Source organism: Ciona intestinalis, chromosome 1, assembly GCF_000224145.3.
Source record: "Ciona intestinalis chromosome 1, KH, whole genome shotgun sequence".
NCBI lineage: Eukaryota > Metazoa > Chordata > Ascidiacea > Phlebobranchia > Cionidae > Ciona > Ciona intestinalis.
In genome coordinates this window covers 5476543-5493939 of record NC_020166.2, presented here as the reverse complement: position 1 = coordinate 5493939, position 17397 = coordinate 5476543, and the positions used below count along the sequence as shown (strand labels likewise).

At 38.8% G+C, this 17397-nt stretch overlaps 1 protein-coding gene across 3 annotated transcripts; it reads right to left on the bottom strand.

The window, feature by feature from the left end:
* Positions 1-85: 85 nt before the first annotated feature.
* Positions 86-17362, bottom strand: ci-mytf (transcription factor MYTF). Of its 3 annotated transcripts, none has more exons than XM_026837012.1 (20): positions 17346-17362; positions 6955-7112; positions 6404-6492; positions 5672-6337; positions 5234-5428; positions 5084-5177; positions 4882-4976; positions 4715-4806; positions 4568-4642; positions 4301-4486; positions 3379-4179; positions 3104-3318; positions 2765-2917; positions 2495-2668; positions 2314-2376; positions 2053-2228; positions 1795-1981; positions 1594-1690; positions 1381-1509; positions 86-1175 (listed from the first exon to the last, which is right to left on the bottom strand). In XM_026837012.1, the coding sequence occupies exons 2-20, from the start codon at positions 7029-7031 to the stop codon at positions 1011-1013; spliced, it is 3729 nt and encodes a 1242-aa protein (XP_026692813.1). In that variant the 5' UTR covers positions 7032-7112; positions 17346-17362; the 3' UTR covers positions 86-1010.
* Between the last annotated feature and the right edge of the window lie 35 nt (positions 17363-17397).

Sequence of the window (17397 nt, the reverse complement as noted above, 5' to 3'; positions counted from 1 at the left end):
TTTACTACATACGTAGTTGATGAATTTTCATATTACAAATGCTTTAGTTGTCTAGTGTAACTATGTAAAACTTAAGAGAGCAATATATAAGCAGCTACCGTTTATTCGGGAATAGTAATCTCGTTGCAAAAACACAATCTGTGTACCAGGGTGATGAGTGTACAGTTAAATTACGACAGAAAAGCACATAACAGAAGTACTATAATAATAATACGTGCACAGTATGTATTGTACGGTAGATATATGTATTGTAAATATGTACAGTTTTTTAACTAGCTTGTACAAAGAGTTATGTGATTGAAGGGTGGGTAAAGTGAATGAAAATAATAGCGCGCAAAATAGGCAGTTTAGTATACAGTAGCCTATACTGATTGTAATAAATTGAAGATAAAGCATTCAATAGTATCAAGTGATGTGTATCTGAGTGTATCTGGTTGTGTCGCTGACGCTAAGACATTGGTACAGTGGTTTTATATCGTGCAAAATGCGGTCGACGACCACGATTGTTACAGTTTTTGTATGAATTGGAATACTTGTACCACAAGCTACAACTGTATGATTGACTCGGCGATTTGCATTAACGATTGCGTTTTTATAGCGCCACAGTGCCATATAGCGACGTGTTGCCCTCGGAAAATATGTCTTATCGGAGCAGCGGTAAAAATACAAGCGTTTGTATATACAGCTGTTATAACTTAAACCAGAGCTACAAAAAATAACACGACAGTGTAATACAATAATCTACCTAAATGTGTGCAACCACTGAAGTATAAACCTCTAGCAGTAATGCATTTGAAGTAATGAGCAGGCTGCAGGTCGTTGCCAGGTGCAACAAAACGTAAACGAGCGAAACAAATATACAAAAAATGAACTAATCGGTTTGAAGTTTTGATGCGAGGTGGAAAAAACATGTACAACGTTATGTTACTGACCCTAAACGACTTATCGACGCGCAAAATGAAGAAGTTAGTATATATAATATATAGTTACGAGTTACGATGTATCCCTGTTTATAATTTTACAATGCCGAAATCGAAGTTTTTAGGAACTGCTTGTTTCACTGCATCGAGTAGAGCTATGTTGTCGGTGTTAGAAAGGTCGCTACAGCACTGTCGAAGTTGTTGTATGTAGGAGTCGAAATTTTCTCGTGTTGGGAATTCCTGTGGACAGAGAGGCTGCGATAATTACCGAGTGTCGTGAAAGCATAAACGTATAATATATGTAAGCTATTTTACCCTGGGATTTTAATAAATAAGGCAGCGCGGTAGTAACCACCAATTAACGATTTAATTTGACAGGTGGCTATTAACTCAATTATTTATTGAAGGGCGTTATTTTATCAAGTGTTATTAATAGAAAAATATCTACTTTCTTCCTTACCCTAGAGTGTGGGAGGGCAATGCCACCAAGGTAGGCGAGTAATTGCGTTTTCATCTCTTCATTATCCAGGTTTTCCACCGCCACTGCATTAGGGTTAGAAGCGATACTAATACCATTCGATGTGGTTGTCTGTGAAATCAGAGCCGCTTGTCAGCGCTTGTCTCGACTAAATAACAGTAATCAACAGGCCAATCGCACGTCAAATATTCTTACCTCGCTGGTTGTTGCCATCGCTTGTTGTGGAAGCCGAGATTCGATGACGTCACAGTCATTGTTTCGGTTGGCGCTGTCTTCGTCGAATGAAAGCGACCTAAAGGAAATGATTTTAATATAATCGTTTACTCATTAGTTATAAACTTTGCAGTTCGGTATTTAAGTGTTTTTCATTTTTGATTACAAAGTGTGTCTATATACCTTCTACTCTGGTCACGATTGCCGTGTTCGATTTTCGTTCTTTCGTTATCAGTGAGATTAGGGCTTGGGGTTTGAATACGGTTTTTTGTCATTACTGTAGCGTCATCGTAGTTCATTCTTTCGTCACAACCTGAGTGATTGTTTTGCAGAATAGGAGAGATTGGTTCGGTTTTGACAACTGGAGTATCTAAAATTTTAAATGACTATTATACACGTATTGGTCACTTGCTTGATTTAAAATTTAGTAATTAAACGTACTGTGAGGGGCATAGAACTCGGTTTGCATTGGTTCAGTATCTTTTTCGGTCAGTTCGTTTTCCAACTGAGATGAAACTTGTATCCGCATGTCGTTTGCAGGGGGCGACATATCAGTGTACGGCTTGAGACCGTGACTTAGGGATCTGTTTCGCTTTGCTAGTGGACAGCCCGACAAGCTGCATGCAAAATTGTATGGTTATACGTTATAAAATAAAAAATGGGAATCATTAAAATTTGTCCAAATACGTGAAATTGTATTACCTTCTGTGAGATGTATAGTTGCCCGTCGAATGTCCTGAACCATCGCATCCTTCAGTTGGGCATCTAAAAATATTTAATTACAAAAATGCGAATTGAAGTAACATATCATGGTATGTTGGGGTGTGTGGAGCTATAATGAGCTATTAAAATAAGGTTTTGACGGACAATAATAACTTCTTACTTTTGCTCGCAAGCACACGCAGTAACTAAGCCCCTTGGCGCGAGTGGACACCCTGATAAACTTCTATGTGAGGTGTAGTTGCCTGTCGCGTGTCCTTTCCCATCACACCCAGGCATCGGGCACGACTGTAGTTCTTTCTTTTTCGATGACAACTTTTGTCTGTTTTGCCACGGTCTGCAAATAAACATTTTAAATTACTGGCTGCGTTTCGTTAGTGTGCTAAGTTCGCGACTTGTAAGTGTTAGTATCAATCGCAGTTTATTTACTTACATCAGCGGGAGTTGTTGGTTTACTTTATTTGAAAAACCCGCTTTTTCGGTTTCATGAGATTTGGGTAGCATTGATGACAGGCGAGACATGAAAGGGGCCATGGAAGGTAAGGTGCCGACCATACCTGCGCTGCTGTAAAGGTGTGGCATGCTTCTGAAAATTTAGATAAAATGTTAAAAATTTGACCACTTTAATCTATATGAATATTTGTTCTAAATAATTTGATTTGTTACAATTCATGGGTTAGTAATGATAGTTGTATTTGTGTTTCGGGAAGTTTTGTATAAAATTCGAATATTTTAGTAAGTGGTGTGTTTTACAGCTCCTGTGTGCACTTGCCTTCTTAATGTTTTGTCCTGGTGTTGTTGAATCATTGTGCGACGTTTAAGATCTTCCAGTAGTTGCTTTCTTTCGCTTACTTCTGTCGAATGGGAAGGTTTTGGTGCAAATGTGTTGCATTTGTTGCTCTCTTCGAACGAACGTTTACGTGCCATAGATGCGCCTGGCCGAGACAGAAATCTGCTAGCTAGTAACGACTGGATATCGTGTGGATTCTGCAAGAGTAAATCATTAGTTAGCAAATGTATGTGAATAAATTCGTCTGAAATATTTACCGAATAGCGGAATGGCGCTGACGTTGGTTGCATAGCAGAGGTGATCTCGGTTGCTTCATTTTTTATTGGTGTCCGCTGTTTTTCACTTTCGTCTGTTGGGCCATTTTTAACCTTTAACTTCGTACTAAGGTCCAACGCGCATTCGTTCGAAGTTTCATCTCGTACGTTTGCTTGGTTGTCCTGTTTTGCAATCTTCTGTGGTGGACTAGCAGTATCAACATTCTTCTTTCTCCCAGGACTACCATCGTAACCAGAATCGCGACGTTCATTTATGTCTTCATCTTCGCTTGGTGAATCTCTGCTTTCAGTCTCTTGTCGACCGAACGATGGCAAAGAACGGGCCATTTGAAAGGGCAACATGAATCTTCTTGGATCCGATCGCATAAAATTAACACGAGCTGGATGCATCTGTTTCATGAGCCAATCCTGAGTGGAAGACGGCATGAAAGCCTGCTGAAGTGGAGGGGGAGGGCGGGAATTTCTTTCTTCGATTAAACTTTCATTATCTTCAGAATGAACACTTCGTGGCGAAAGTTTTATCGCCGCTGAGTTTGGAGATTCTTTTATTATGCTTTCAATGCTGTGATCTCTCTCTCGTGCAACCTTTTCCAACGGAACTACTTCATTATCTGACATGTTATAATGGCTTGGTTTGCTCACACCCAGCGGCTGGTTTGGATCTGGTGTGCTGGAACGAGGAGGTGTCGCCACACTGATGGATTCGTCAGAATTGCGACGGCCACTTGCCGAATTTGCCGGGAAATGCGGTTGTTTTACGAAGCTTGAAGGTACACACCCCATCTAGTATAAATGTTATTAATTAGTAAGCCTTCTTTGCGGTATTGTATTTCAATAACAACTTATTTTAACCAACACAGTCTTGAAAGATAAAAAAATAACAATAAATCGAACTTAGACTTACTTGTGACAGAGCTGCTTGTTGGTGGTGTCTGCGAAAAGCTTCGAATATGTGCACAGGTGTCATTCCGAACAAACCGCTAGTATTGGCAGTTGGTGTAAAACTTCCCGGGTAAAATCGTGGAATTTGCTGGTGTGCTGGTACGGCTGTGGCAGCTGCCATGCGACTTAAATGCATTTGTTGCTGCGTCTGTTAATTGTATATAGTTGTATGAGTATGAAAAAGAGCAATTGCTCTTTCAGAATGACAGTGTTTTAGCAGTATACTCACGCTGAGTGGTTCAGATGTTCGGTTTTCTGCTGAGCTAAAATGATTTTGAATGTGGTGAGTCCCGGTAGCATGCATCTGTGAGTACAAAAGTTAAAAAAAGTTAAGTTTTGGGAAAAGATCCCTATAGGAAAAATGTCAAATTCGTACCATTGCTTTGTCATTTTTGTTTGAAGCTTTGTTTTCGGCGGTAATAGTACGTTCAGAAGCCTCGAAGCGTTTATACAAGTTGTTGAATGGACCTGAAACAACGTCATGTCGTGTTATTTGCTTACAAGACGAGTGTAAGGTATGTTGTAATATAAATTAAAACATACCTTTACATTCGAACGGCTTTCTCATGTGCTTGCTGCCATTTTTCATTTGTTGTTGCATTCGCTTATTCCGTGCAGCTATTGGGCATCCAGACTCGCTGTATAATAATGTATGATTTCGGTTTGTTGGTTAAAAAAACGGGTACCGCACAAACTAAATCTTCTGTCGTTTTTCTTTGAAATATGAAAACAACAATGTGTTTACCTTCTGTGTGTCTGCCGATTTCCATTAACGTGGCCTTTTCCTACGCAACCCGGGGTTGGACACTTTTTTGCTCCGTCATTCAGTGCTTGAATTGCTGGAAAATATAGAATCAAAGTTCCATGCAAAATAATTTTAATTTGCTCAACTTACCTTCTTTCGGCATTCTGTCTTTATTTGGGCAGCCGCTGAAACTGCGATGGTGTGTATACAGCCCTGTTATGTGACCAGTACCTTGGCACCCGGGTGTTGGGCACTTGTTGTCTTTACTGTAATTGTTCGCAAAGGATTTGAACTCGTTAGCAGCATCTATTGATGCGACCATTTCACAGGCAGGCGAACGTAAGTCTGAAGAACATAAACATGTGGTTAGAACGCTACTAAAGGTTCAATCATGCGCGGAAACAACTATATCAACGACCGATTTGTATGCTATAATGACAGGGCCTGTCGAATCGAAAAGAAAGTATGAACCACACGCTATGGCATTCTATCTTTCAAGATGTCAGCCACCATGCGCTATTTCCCATATGGATTCCCTAAGTGAAGTTAATGCAGCGTCGGTCAATAAAATAATCGTAATAGTCTTACCGTCAACAGGATAGTTCGACATTGATGATTTATTTGCGAGATCCTTACGATTCTGGTCCACTTCAATCTTCGTTGACGACATGCGTTGAACATCGGATGCGTGATGTGGCCCCCAGCGAACGTATTGAAAGCTATTAGGCTTTGCCTCTGGTTTGCGAGCGTTACCACAAAGAGAATACGTTGCCAAGATTTCTTGCTTTGCAATATGTTCTCCAGAAGATGGTTTCTCCTTCGCCTCCAGTTCACACGGCAAACTTTGTTTTCCTGTACCAGCATCAGAAAGAGAGGCAGATGTTATTTCGAAGCCACCATTTTCTTCTCGTTCTTTGGCTTGACCCCCTGTTTCCATACCTCCGTTGCCAGGAGAGGGTCGCCGATCTTTCGGACTAGCTTCTTCTACTTCGTCATCACTTTCATGCTCCCGTGCATCGGCAACCCGGTTTGGACTTCTGTCCACTTGTCCAAATCTTTGGCGCAAAGCTTCCAAGTACTGAGGGGCTACTTGCAACTGATTGGCGTTCGCATAGGCTAACATCATCAAGTAGTTAGAGTATGAAGAATTATGCCGCTCGCCGTCAGTCTCTGACCTTGTAAACTGGTCTGCCCCTTCAGAGCTCGATGAACCTTGATCGCTGTTGTCGCTAGATGGCGACAGCGAGCCGTTACCTGTACAACATCACTATGTTACACTACGAAAAGGAATTGCATTAACGTGTCTAGTAATGTAAGTACCTCCGTCATGCACTCGGGAATGTTCCGACTTCTTCTCGTTGAACTCCTGTACATTGTGAATGCCAGAATACGGTGGCGTGACAACCATGCTGGTAAACAAATAACAAATTAGTTCCGGTACAAAAGCCGATACAAGGCCGTCCGAAACAATAAGAATTTAAAACAGTAACGAAATGCCGCCGATTTAATAAAACTCAGCGGGTTGTTAAATACAGAAAGGGTGCCGTGGTTTCGCCATCCGGCCGACCCAGTCCAAGGTTACGTTTGTTTGGAATATCGACCTAGATCGAAAACGTTTGAGCCATAGTTCGGTTAAGTTTTAAATACAAAGAAACGGATGTATTCATTTAGAAATTAAGAACACAAACACAGTAGTTACATTTTTAGCTTCAGTGCTTATATTTTCTATTTTGTCCTTTAATCGAAGTTATGAGTATATTTCCAAATTAAATATTAAGCGGGCATTTATTTTAAACTGTATTTTAAAAATACAAATTGCACAATAACACGCTTTTAAATATAATTGTGGATAATACCGCATAAAAACTTACTCAAATCTGTTCTCCGTTGTAGAAGTGACAGGCGACTTGACGTGTGCACCTACAGAGTGGTGGACCGCTGTATCCATTGTCGCTTTTATCTCGTTTTCAAGCAAAAAGTTTTCTCATTCGTTTGGTACAAATTGTTTCTACAGTGCTATCCTTAAAACCTACCAATAAAAATTATATTTTACTTTGGTTCCGAACGCGGCCACACTGAAGTTTCTATCTACGATTTAAATCTTGTTTTCGAGATCGGTATCATAGATTGGAAGCTAAACCAAAATGGAGTCAACTTATATCTATGCTACGCTGCCAGTGTAGTTGCTAAACGCAATTCAAATAAATTCTCCAAAAATATATTCTTAAACTTGAACCGCGTAAAATTCGTTTAGCCAATTAACGATATTTTAACAAACGTTTTAAAACGCTTTCGCATTTTCCTTCCAACTTGTACAAAACCTTACATTTTAGGTCCAAAACAAAAGTTTAGCATGGCTTACTTTACGAAACATGCAGACCAAACCCGTGCTCGTAAAATATAACTTCTCGCCACAACAACTGATAGGTCTTTGCTGATCAAAAAACTTTGCGGCATCTGCGAAGCGCGCTACCTACCACCTGCTTGGCGCGACTGCTCTTGGCGGTTCCAGCGACTTTTCTGACAACTCGAAGTCCCACTACTTCGGTCTTATGCCTGCCATCTGTCTGGCAAACTGCGGCGCCTTTTTCTTTTTCTCGTTGTCGCTGATTCTTTAAATTTATGACAAAACAACAAATAGCCACGCGCCCGGATGAAAAGACTTTTTTATCTAAGATTTTGATTTTTACCTTACATGCTTTTTTTGTCGAGTTTTGGTTAATAAAGTTTTTGGGTTTTAAATGTCTTTTTTTAAATTTGGGGGCAGTTGTGTCCAGTTACACAACTGCCCCCAAATTACAGCACATTAAGTACTTTGGAAAAAATTATTTCGGCCAATTTGTGTAATGTTATTTAGCAGAAAAATAAATCGTAAAACAATTAAGCTCTATATAAACTATTTTTTGAATTTTAAATTTAAAAGGCAGTTGTGTAACTGGACTTCCAAAAGTTTTCGCCAATGTTTCAAATGATGGCGCAGTCAATTAAAAAAAAGTAGGCTAGTATAGACTAATTTGTCGGCACGTGCAAGCGAACGATAGAAGCAGGTGCCAGGGAACGAAAGGCGAGCGAAAATTCGCTGTAGGCCGCTTGTTAATCAGAAACTAAATAGGTCCATGTGGTCTGACATTGTCTTGCAAGGCCCGTTGCCACTAAATCCTTTGCCCATTGCGGAAGCAATTACGAGAACTGTTGGCAGTGAACTTAATACTTCTGGACGGGTGCACTTGTTTTCATCAACAGTGCAAAGTTGTCGGAAATCGGAGCTTTACCGCCGAAATTTAATCCGCATTAAATGCACAGGTGAACGTGTCGTTGATTTGTTTCCGCCTTACCTTTCCTGATTACATAGAGCGAAAGTAGTGGTCGCCATTGTTAGCGAATTTAAAATGGCGGCCAGCAGGGGCGAGCGATTAAAAGTCGTTCGCCCGTTATGACAGTCAATTTGACAAACCAGTGATCAAATCCTTACCGTTCGGTAAACAGGCGATCGAACAGCGTTTTGTTATCATGCGGAACACGTTATGTAGTTTCCAGCACATGCCCGCGAATAATTAAATTTCTTTCAATTTGATTTTCATATGCGGAAAGACGTATTATAAAGATTTAGTTTCCACAGCAATTCCTTTGCGACGATTACTTAGCGCAATAATTAACCTTCATTACGGATTAAGTGAACAAAATAGTTTGTGTCCCATTAATGCAGTTACTCAAATTTTAGTGATGGATTTGCCATCAGACAACAAACAAGTCCGCAAGTGCAGATGTCCCAGCAGATGTCTGCGATGGCGATAGAACTGCAAATCAGGTCAGTCGGATCATGTGTACATCATGGTTTTACTAACGACAGCGGCTTATAATGTCATATGCACATGTTGAAGAAAGGCGATGTTTTGTAATTCGGATGAGTAATGGAAATTGCTTAAAACGAGTTTCATAGAAATGATTGATTTTTTGTCGTTTTTCTTCATGTTACTTGTAATGCAATATTCCACGAACCAGCGAGGTCTTTTAATTATTCAGTCGTCAATTGTTTGGTGTATTTTGTTTTTTAGGTAGCTTATTCATACACTAGAGCCTACACATGATGCGCATACAGTTCAATATAAAACAAACAAACAAAAGGTTTCCGCTTATAATACGACCAGCATAACGCTTGTCAAAAATAAATTCTTGAAAGTTGCTTTCCTTTGGGACTCGTTTATAATTTAATCGTTGGGTGTTATGACGACAGAATCACTTGATAGGCGAAACAGATGTTGCTAGCATGTTTATCTCCATGCAAAAGTAATCGATGTGTCAATCGATATGGGGACTAAAGATAGCAAAGTGCTTGCCAACTACCCCCAACAACTAAATCGTGCGACCAACTCTGTACTATCTCTACAGCTTTAGTGCAGATGAAGCACCCCTGTGGCCCGGTAACAGATGCTGAAAATGCACTTGTACTCGACAGCAAATCGCTCTTAACATCACCTGAAAGTACTCCGTTTCTTAAAGCAACAACAACTTAAAGAAGAATTAAAAATGTTAATGTTTTTCCATTAAAAATATTAATTTTATATTAACCCCACACTTGGGTTAAAAATATCTTTACGTTATACTCTCGATTTGGAAGAAAACGAAACTGCATTTCCTGACTATAGATGTCTGCAGGTGGCATTGCGCATGATGGCACTTTGCTGGAGTTATATTTCAGCTTTGGCAAACTATATCTTAATTAACAGCAGCTGCTTTAATAACCGCTGATGGCGAAATACCCTCCTAGAATAATTAGAGTGTGATTTATTACATGTTTGTGTACAATCACCCAGAAGTACACGCGAAGCAAAACCATCCATCATACAATAACCCATTTAAAAAAACCAATTTCGTAGCAGTTACTTTAAAGGAAATTTGAAAGATTGCTGCGTCACTGTATTCACATATATATGGATTTTTGTTCATTTTTATTGAATGTTAAAGAAAATTTTAACCAGGTTGTAGCAGCTTCTTTAAAGCGTTTCTTTGGTTTCTCCGTAACTGAGGCGACACGCGAAACCGAGGTTTATAATTCATAGTTTAAAGGCACATAGCATGGCGAGCAGCTTTTTACCGTAAAAGTCGAACTATTGATCCTGCTCCGAGTTATGTCGGTGTTGACAGTTCAGCAAAATCAACACTCGGCATCTGGTGAACGAACGCGGTCCTGCTCCTTAACAGTCTTGCGACACGAAAAAACTATACGGCGAGCACTTTTTAACCGGCAGTGGTGTATTTATTGATTTCCAGACAAATGTTCAGCGTTATTATCCGGAATATACCAACACAAGAGGTAAAAGAAACAAAAGGTCGAAATGAAAGTCTTTTAAACGACCTGAACCATAGATCTCCATAGTCTTTATTTTATAATCGCTTGCTTTGCGTTTCTTTGTAAATGAGGGATATGCATTACCACAAAACGGTATATTTGACATAACCATTACAAAAATATAACCTAAAATAGTCCTTTTCGAAAAAAGTGCGCAGGATAAAACAGCTGGGTATCCGTATACTAATTTGTTTGTTGTTTTGTGTACTTTTATTGCTATCATAACTTTTGTTTGTTTTTCTTTAATTCTCTAACATGAATACTTCCATTTTTGCTGTTGTTTATTGTTTGTGAACTTTTTAGTTTGGCTATCTACAGTTTATATCAAATTGTTAATGAAAATTGCCTCTCATTACATTTTGTTGCTGCCATAAATGATGGAAAAATAGAATAATTTAGAGAACCAATTTTGTGGATTTAAAGAGAAATACAAACTTTAGTGACGAAAGAACACATAAATAGCACTTAAACAACTCTCAAACTAACAAGTCGAGCACAAGCAAGGCTTTTTTTGTGATCAGGTCAGCACATATAAACAGTTTCTTCCTATTTCTACAATATCAAATAACAGGTAAAACGCGGCGAACGAACGCGTTTTACGTTGCACCACTTTAATACAAGTAAAACGCGTGTGCATCCTTTGTCTACAATTAAAAGTGTGTCTTTACACTCGGAACCGGAAACTGCAGCAGATCAGTTTACGTGCTTTGTAAAGCAATAACAGCTTTGTTTGAATGGATGTACATAGTTAACGTTACGTATAGGACAACATGTAGTCTGCCTACGCGATCTACGCATTTATAACGAACTGAATCAACAAAAGTCTAATTTCGAAATAACGTAACTGCATACACATCACGTGTCCTTTGTTTGTGCCTAGCTAGGAGCTATTATTTAGCAACACTATATACGTTGTGTTAGTTTTCTCTATAACTAACAGTTGTCGCTTGATTTTCTCTTGTTTCGGTTGTGAATTTCTAAGGAATGTAGCGGCATCCTATCTACCAAAGTAACATAAAAGGTTTTCCAAAACGACAGAATGTACATCTAATTACATTCAGTATTGTTTGTTGGTATGAAGTCAAATGTGTTGGGGAAACTTAATAAACAGGGAATTTATGTCCTGGAAACATGTGCCTTATATTTATTCCGTAAAGACGCGGGTTTGGCACATATTCTCATGCTTTTAATTAAAATTGAACAAATCGGCCTGTCTTATCGTCGCATCCAAGTACCAGTATTAACGTTTATTGCATTCAATTACCAGATTGATGTTCACCGATTCAAAATTAGGGATTATTCTAAAGCTAATACCTCTTCTGACCCGATATTCCCAATCGCGGAAAACAGTGTAATTAGCGCGCGATGGGAACGTTTTAGGAAAGCGCAATTAACGGACAGAACGTTGTAAGTCACCGTAAGTAAGAATTAGATAATGCGGCTAAGCTATCCCTTTTTCAAAGCGCTACATAACCGTATGTCGATGTTGGAATTTTTTTCTAAATCCAACCAGCATGTCTCTGTTTATAGCCCCTTTTCGTAATGTAATATCGGTGGATTTGAGGGGACAGTAATTGAACGCAAATGCTTTAATGTTAATAATTGTCCTTTTTAAACTTGCTTAGGTTGTGATTTAACTAATCACGCCACGCTGTGTACCGCAAAATTTAGGCAAATAATTTATAATATTAATGACCAACTACATGAAAAACGACCAATAGTCAATTAAAATAACACTAGCTAGTTATAACGTATTATTTAATCCACAAATAAAAACAGTACAATTCATCACTGGTTTTATAATCTTATAGCTTACAGTGGGGTGGGGAAAGATGGGACGACTTTAGCACATAATGTCAAAATAACCTGATCTTGTTTCAAACAATTAACAACGATCTATTGAAGTCGTAAGGATGTGCTGGTTTTATATTTTTTTGAAAATTATATGATTACTATACAAAACTAAATGAGAAAATGGAATGAAAAGGTGTCCCATATCCCACCAACCCAACTATATATACAGAGATACCGCGGCCTGCAGTTGTTGGGTGCCATGCATGGCAAATAGTCGTCGGTCATGCGATTTCGGCAGCTTGAATCGAATTACTTTAATTCTAACTCGACCGCTGACATTGCTGATTTCGGTAGGAAAGCGAGCTGTCGGTTGCTAATTGGTTTATTCTCTTAGCCACGTGCTTGTGTTGATTTTGATGGAGAATGCCCCGTGCGCTCGGCATAAACAATGCGCCTGTAATTTATTTATATCTTGATCGAATTACAAACGCGGTTTTATTCGCCACCGGAATTCAAAGGCGCAGGATGTAGCCGATGCCGTTTAGAAGTGATTGATATAGAACTAATCAAATCGAATTGCGAAACCACGAGGTATTGATGGTAAACGTCGCTGTTAAACATTCCACGTTAGCAATAGAAGAGCTAAATTTGACTTTCCAAGCAACACTTCCTTTTAAAACCTCTTTCACACTTCGCGTATAACTGTTGTCTGATAACGATAAATTTTCCCGGCCCACATATGGTGCAAGATGGAAACTGTGCAAACAAACGACAGTCTTTCGTAATAAATGGTAAATTACAGTAAGGAAGTCAAACGTTTAGCCATGGCAACGGTCAATATATATTGGCAAGCTTACGTTTGGTTGACAGATTACACAAACCACACGTCGCAATAACATAACATCGGAAAGTTACAAAAAAATCAAAAACTGGTAGTTAAAAATATCTCGGTCTTACCGGTGTGGCGATATTTGTTCTTTTATTTCGATGCTTTAAAGTTTAAACTGTTACATACTTTTTGCAAAACAATCCTAAGAAAATTCAATTTTCGATTGCGCTAACGGTTAAACAAGCGAGCTATAGGTATAACGAATGGTACCTGCGTTACTCCCATCAACCGGATTAAAAACTGAATATGAACACGCGCTTTCATTTAGGTTGATGTACGTCCCATTTAGGCAAGGTCAGTTAGTTGAGTGCGGGATCCTGCGGCAGTTGGTCTCAGGAGAAGCATTCGAAACGCCTGTCATGCGACGGAGCTACGTCTACAGAGGCGTATCCGATCGGATTGTCGAGAGAGAGGGCGAAGTTTTTAAGTCATAAGCCTTGCTAGGCCAAGTTGAATTTTAGGCTGCAGCGCCCGACAGATGTTTCTAATTCACTTATCCAGTTAACCTTGGAACGAGTTCTTGGTGATGCGCTTGCCACCAAAACCTGTGGGACTTGCCAGGGTAGACCGGGAACTTATTTAACGTTTAAGCGATTTATTACTTCGCACTCGCGCGCGAAATTAACTCTATTTTCCAAAAGCGGGTTGGACGGCAATTTGGGCAAACAGACTTTAATTTCCCAATGGTTGGAATATTTTACGAAGGCCTAATCGGCTTAAAATCTTTAGCGTGACCGGAAATTGGCATTGACCACCCGGGACCGTGCCCACAAATTGTCCGCGACATTCACTTGGGTCGTACAAACCTTAAAAACAACTCCAGTGTAATTACGCGTCAAAAACTCGTTTATCAGCGGCTCTCGCGAGATGATACAACCCAGAATCTTTGATGAATATTTAATGAGTGGGTCCCGTACTTATCACTGGCCGTACTCTAATTCCCAAGCGATCTCGGCTCAATTACTACCCGGCAATATGCTCATGCCGAGTTTTCAGCCCGGAGCGCGCCAATCTTATATCGCATTATCCCGGGATGCAGCGGTCGCTTGCCACACGTCAACCGCTCTTGCTCCAAACCGGTATCGCTTGGCAGCACTAGTTCGCTGGCGAGTTTTATGTTGCAAATTTCTTTATACATCTCGTTTCAGTTTCCGCTGCGTCTGCACTGCCCACTATTAATTATTTAGCTATATGACGATAGGTTAGAGTTTCTCCGACCCGATTCCTCCAACTTTGCAGTCTATTTAATATTGGTTTAAAGTTGAAAATCATTCGATTTTGACAGTTTGCCATACGACACGGCCATAAATTGGGAAGTGGAGGGGAAAAGCACATTAATATTTGATTGGCTACTATATCAGATGGCCGACGACTGCTGCGGAAAGTTGCGCCAACTTTGTCGCGGGGTTTACGCTGTTACGATAATACACAATATTAATAGCGCGGTAATCGGTGTTGCCATACATATTTCATGGCGAAGCGGGAGGCAGGCCAACTACTATGAGACAAATCTAAACGCTCCCCGACCCTACGCCAATAATAGTTGTTTACCATATATAGCTCAGATACTGTTTTATTTTTCGTTTGGATTTTTGATTTTGTTGTGTTTAAAATCGTTGATTTGACCTGTCACCTATATACAGTATTTTGTTATTTGGTAGTTGTTTGTAACAATTAACAATATGAGTTTCATAGAACGATTTAGTCATATAGTTACATATAGTAGGGTGGGGTATGTTGGTACACGAACTTGGTATTTTTTTAAATCTTTTTTTTTTATGATGAAAGAAGAAGAAACATGTTACAATAATATTCGACAGTATATTGTCCCCGTCTAAAAAAAGCCTGGTTGTGTTTTCGGGTATTCAAATTTAGTGTCAAACGAATTAAAATATTTTTGCAATGGCAGAAAAAAAACATAGTAAAAATAGGTCCATTTTAAACGCTTACTAAATCATTTTAAAAAATGCCGGAGTTTTGTAGTTTGCGAGGTAGAATCATTAATCCAGTATCGTAGTTTATTCAAAATAAAAAGTGCTAAACTTTAAAAGGTTTAATATAGTTCAATGATTAACACTTAATGAGTTATTATAATTTAATATATATTAAGACAATGTATGGAAAATATGTCCGAAATTCAGTTACAGGCACTTAAACATTCGCATAAGTGGCTTTCGGGAAAAGTAATCATATATACTAAATGTGTGGAAAAGTTTATAAAGTTACTACAAGTTTTAATACTTTTTTTCGTAAATATAAATTTAGGTTTATTTCTACCATTTTATATTTATTAATTGAAGTTTTACCAATACCCATTCCTCATATAATAGCATATACTGTGGGTAACATGTTTAAAACAATAACAACAGTGGGACAAACAAAGAATGTTTAAACATAATTTTTAAATTATACGTCAGTAGTATTTTGTGTCGTTTGCTTCTGCTTCTAATTCATTTATTAATCAAAAATAACACGAATCGCTAAACAATTTCTCATGTATTTTAATATATTACTATTAATGAAGGCATGATAGTACAAATTCCTGGTATCATTTAAAAATCGTGATATATTTTTTCCAATTTCCCCCACCCCTTATATTTGGTAATTTGGTGGCCCACACAATGTGTTATGCGTATGCCTGTGTTATAACTCTTGCCTTGCTCCTCCATGTGAGGTAACTAAATAACACTCATATACATTCACCTATGCAATATGCATTGTGTAACATTTATGGGTATATATCGATCTGGTTAAAGTTGTAATACATTTTTGGTATAACAGCAAGCAACGTAAATAATCCAGTTAGCCTTAACTTACTATAAAGCCTATCGTAACGGAATATACATGGACTTCCCATATTTCTCTAGAATAAACTTCAATGTCCGCTTCCTAAATGCAATCTTTCCCAACTTGCTTTTATTTTCAGTAATACCCGGCGTACTGTTTCTAGTTATCAATGCTATCTGTATGGGACTGCGGGCCGGCGCAAGTTCACATGTAAATTCTCTCGTGTGAAAACTTAGCGATTCAGTTCACTCCTCTTCAAAGTCCGTGTATGTTTTAAAGGTTGCCGGCCAGAACGAAATATTAGGTCTCTTTCGCCGTTTAGACCTAATTTAAAATCAAATTGGTTCGTCTATGGCCGTGTAAGTAAGTGTGAGCGTCATTTTGTTAAGAATGTTGAAACGTTGCGTGATATTTAAATATGCGTATAAATGTTTATCTTTGCTTAATGTATTTTGTTGTGTATATAGAATGGGGTAAGATGGGACACTTTTTTATTCTATTGTCTCGTCCCATTTGCTAGTAAACAACGAACTTTCAATGAAATATAAAATCATATCCTTCCCACGCCCATAGACCGTTGTTAATTGCATAAAAAAACGACCAGGATGTTTGGATATTAAGTGCTTAAGGTGTCTACCCTACTATATAAGCCTTTTTACGATACAAAACGTTGTAGCGTAACACTCCTTTGCAACATTCATTTTTTTTTAATTAAATTCAATCAAAATGCCGACGATAAAGGCACACAATATTTTGACGTAGCTCAGCTGGTCTTGTTAGTTATTTAGGTGCAACATGTTTTTAACAATGCGTAACGCGCACAAATTATGAAGCAATTAGTAGGAATGGCCGTTTTGCCAGCATGAAGTGAAAACGATCTTTTGTTCTTCGCTTCCCGGACTTTAACGCGAATTTAAACTACGGCCGCGCACCGTACATATTTCCCCCACGACTTGTTTTTTATCGCCGCCAAAGCGACCGCACCATACTTTTTATGTCGGAACTTTACTGTTTGGCGCCGTCCTGCTTTTTTACAACGGTGAAATAGGATGCAGACAAGAGCTCGCCTTGGCGCTTAAAACACTTTTTGTGACTTAACTTTTTACAACCGACTCGTACATTTAAAAAAACGTTTTCTGTTCGCATTAAGCAAGTGGAATGGTAAATAGGAAAATTGTACCCACTTCCTACCCCTGGGTGGCAAAGTGGATCGCCTTAAAAACATAAAGTCATCGTGCGCCATTACAAAATATTTGGTTGTAAGTGCTGTACAAAGAGTAAAAGCAGGAAACGCGTTAAATTGGTCTTTTATTACTCGTCTTTACCAGAGAATGTGACGCAAACGGAGAAAACAGCAGCGTTGTTTAGTTCCCACATAGCGACTTCAATGAAAAACCAACAACTCATTTTGTAATAAAATAATTTTACAAACTTCCACTTACTTGGTTTACATCCAATGGGGGAAAAACTCTTTTTATTCCCTTGTCGCAACAC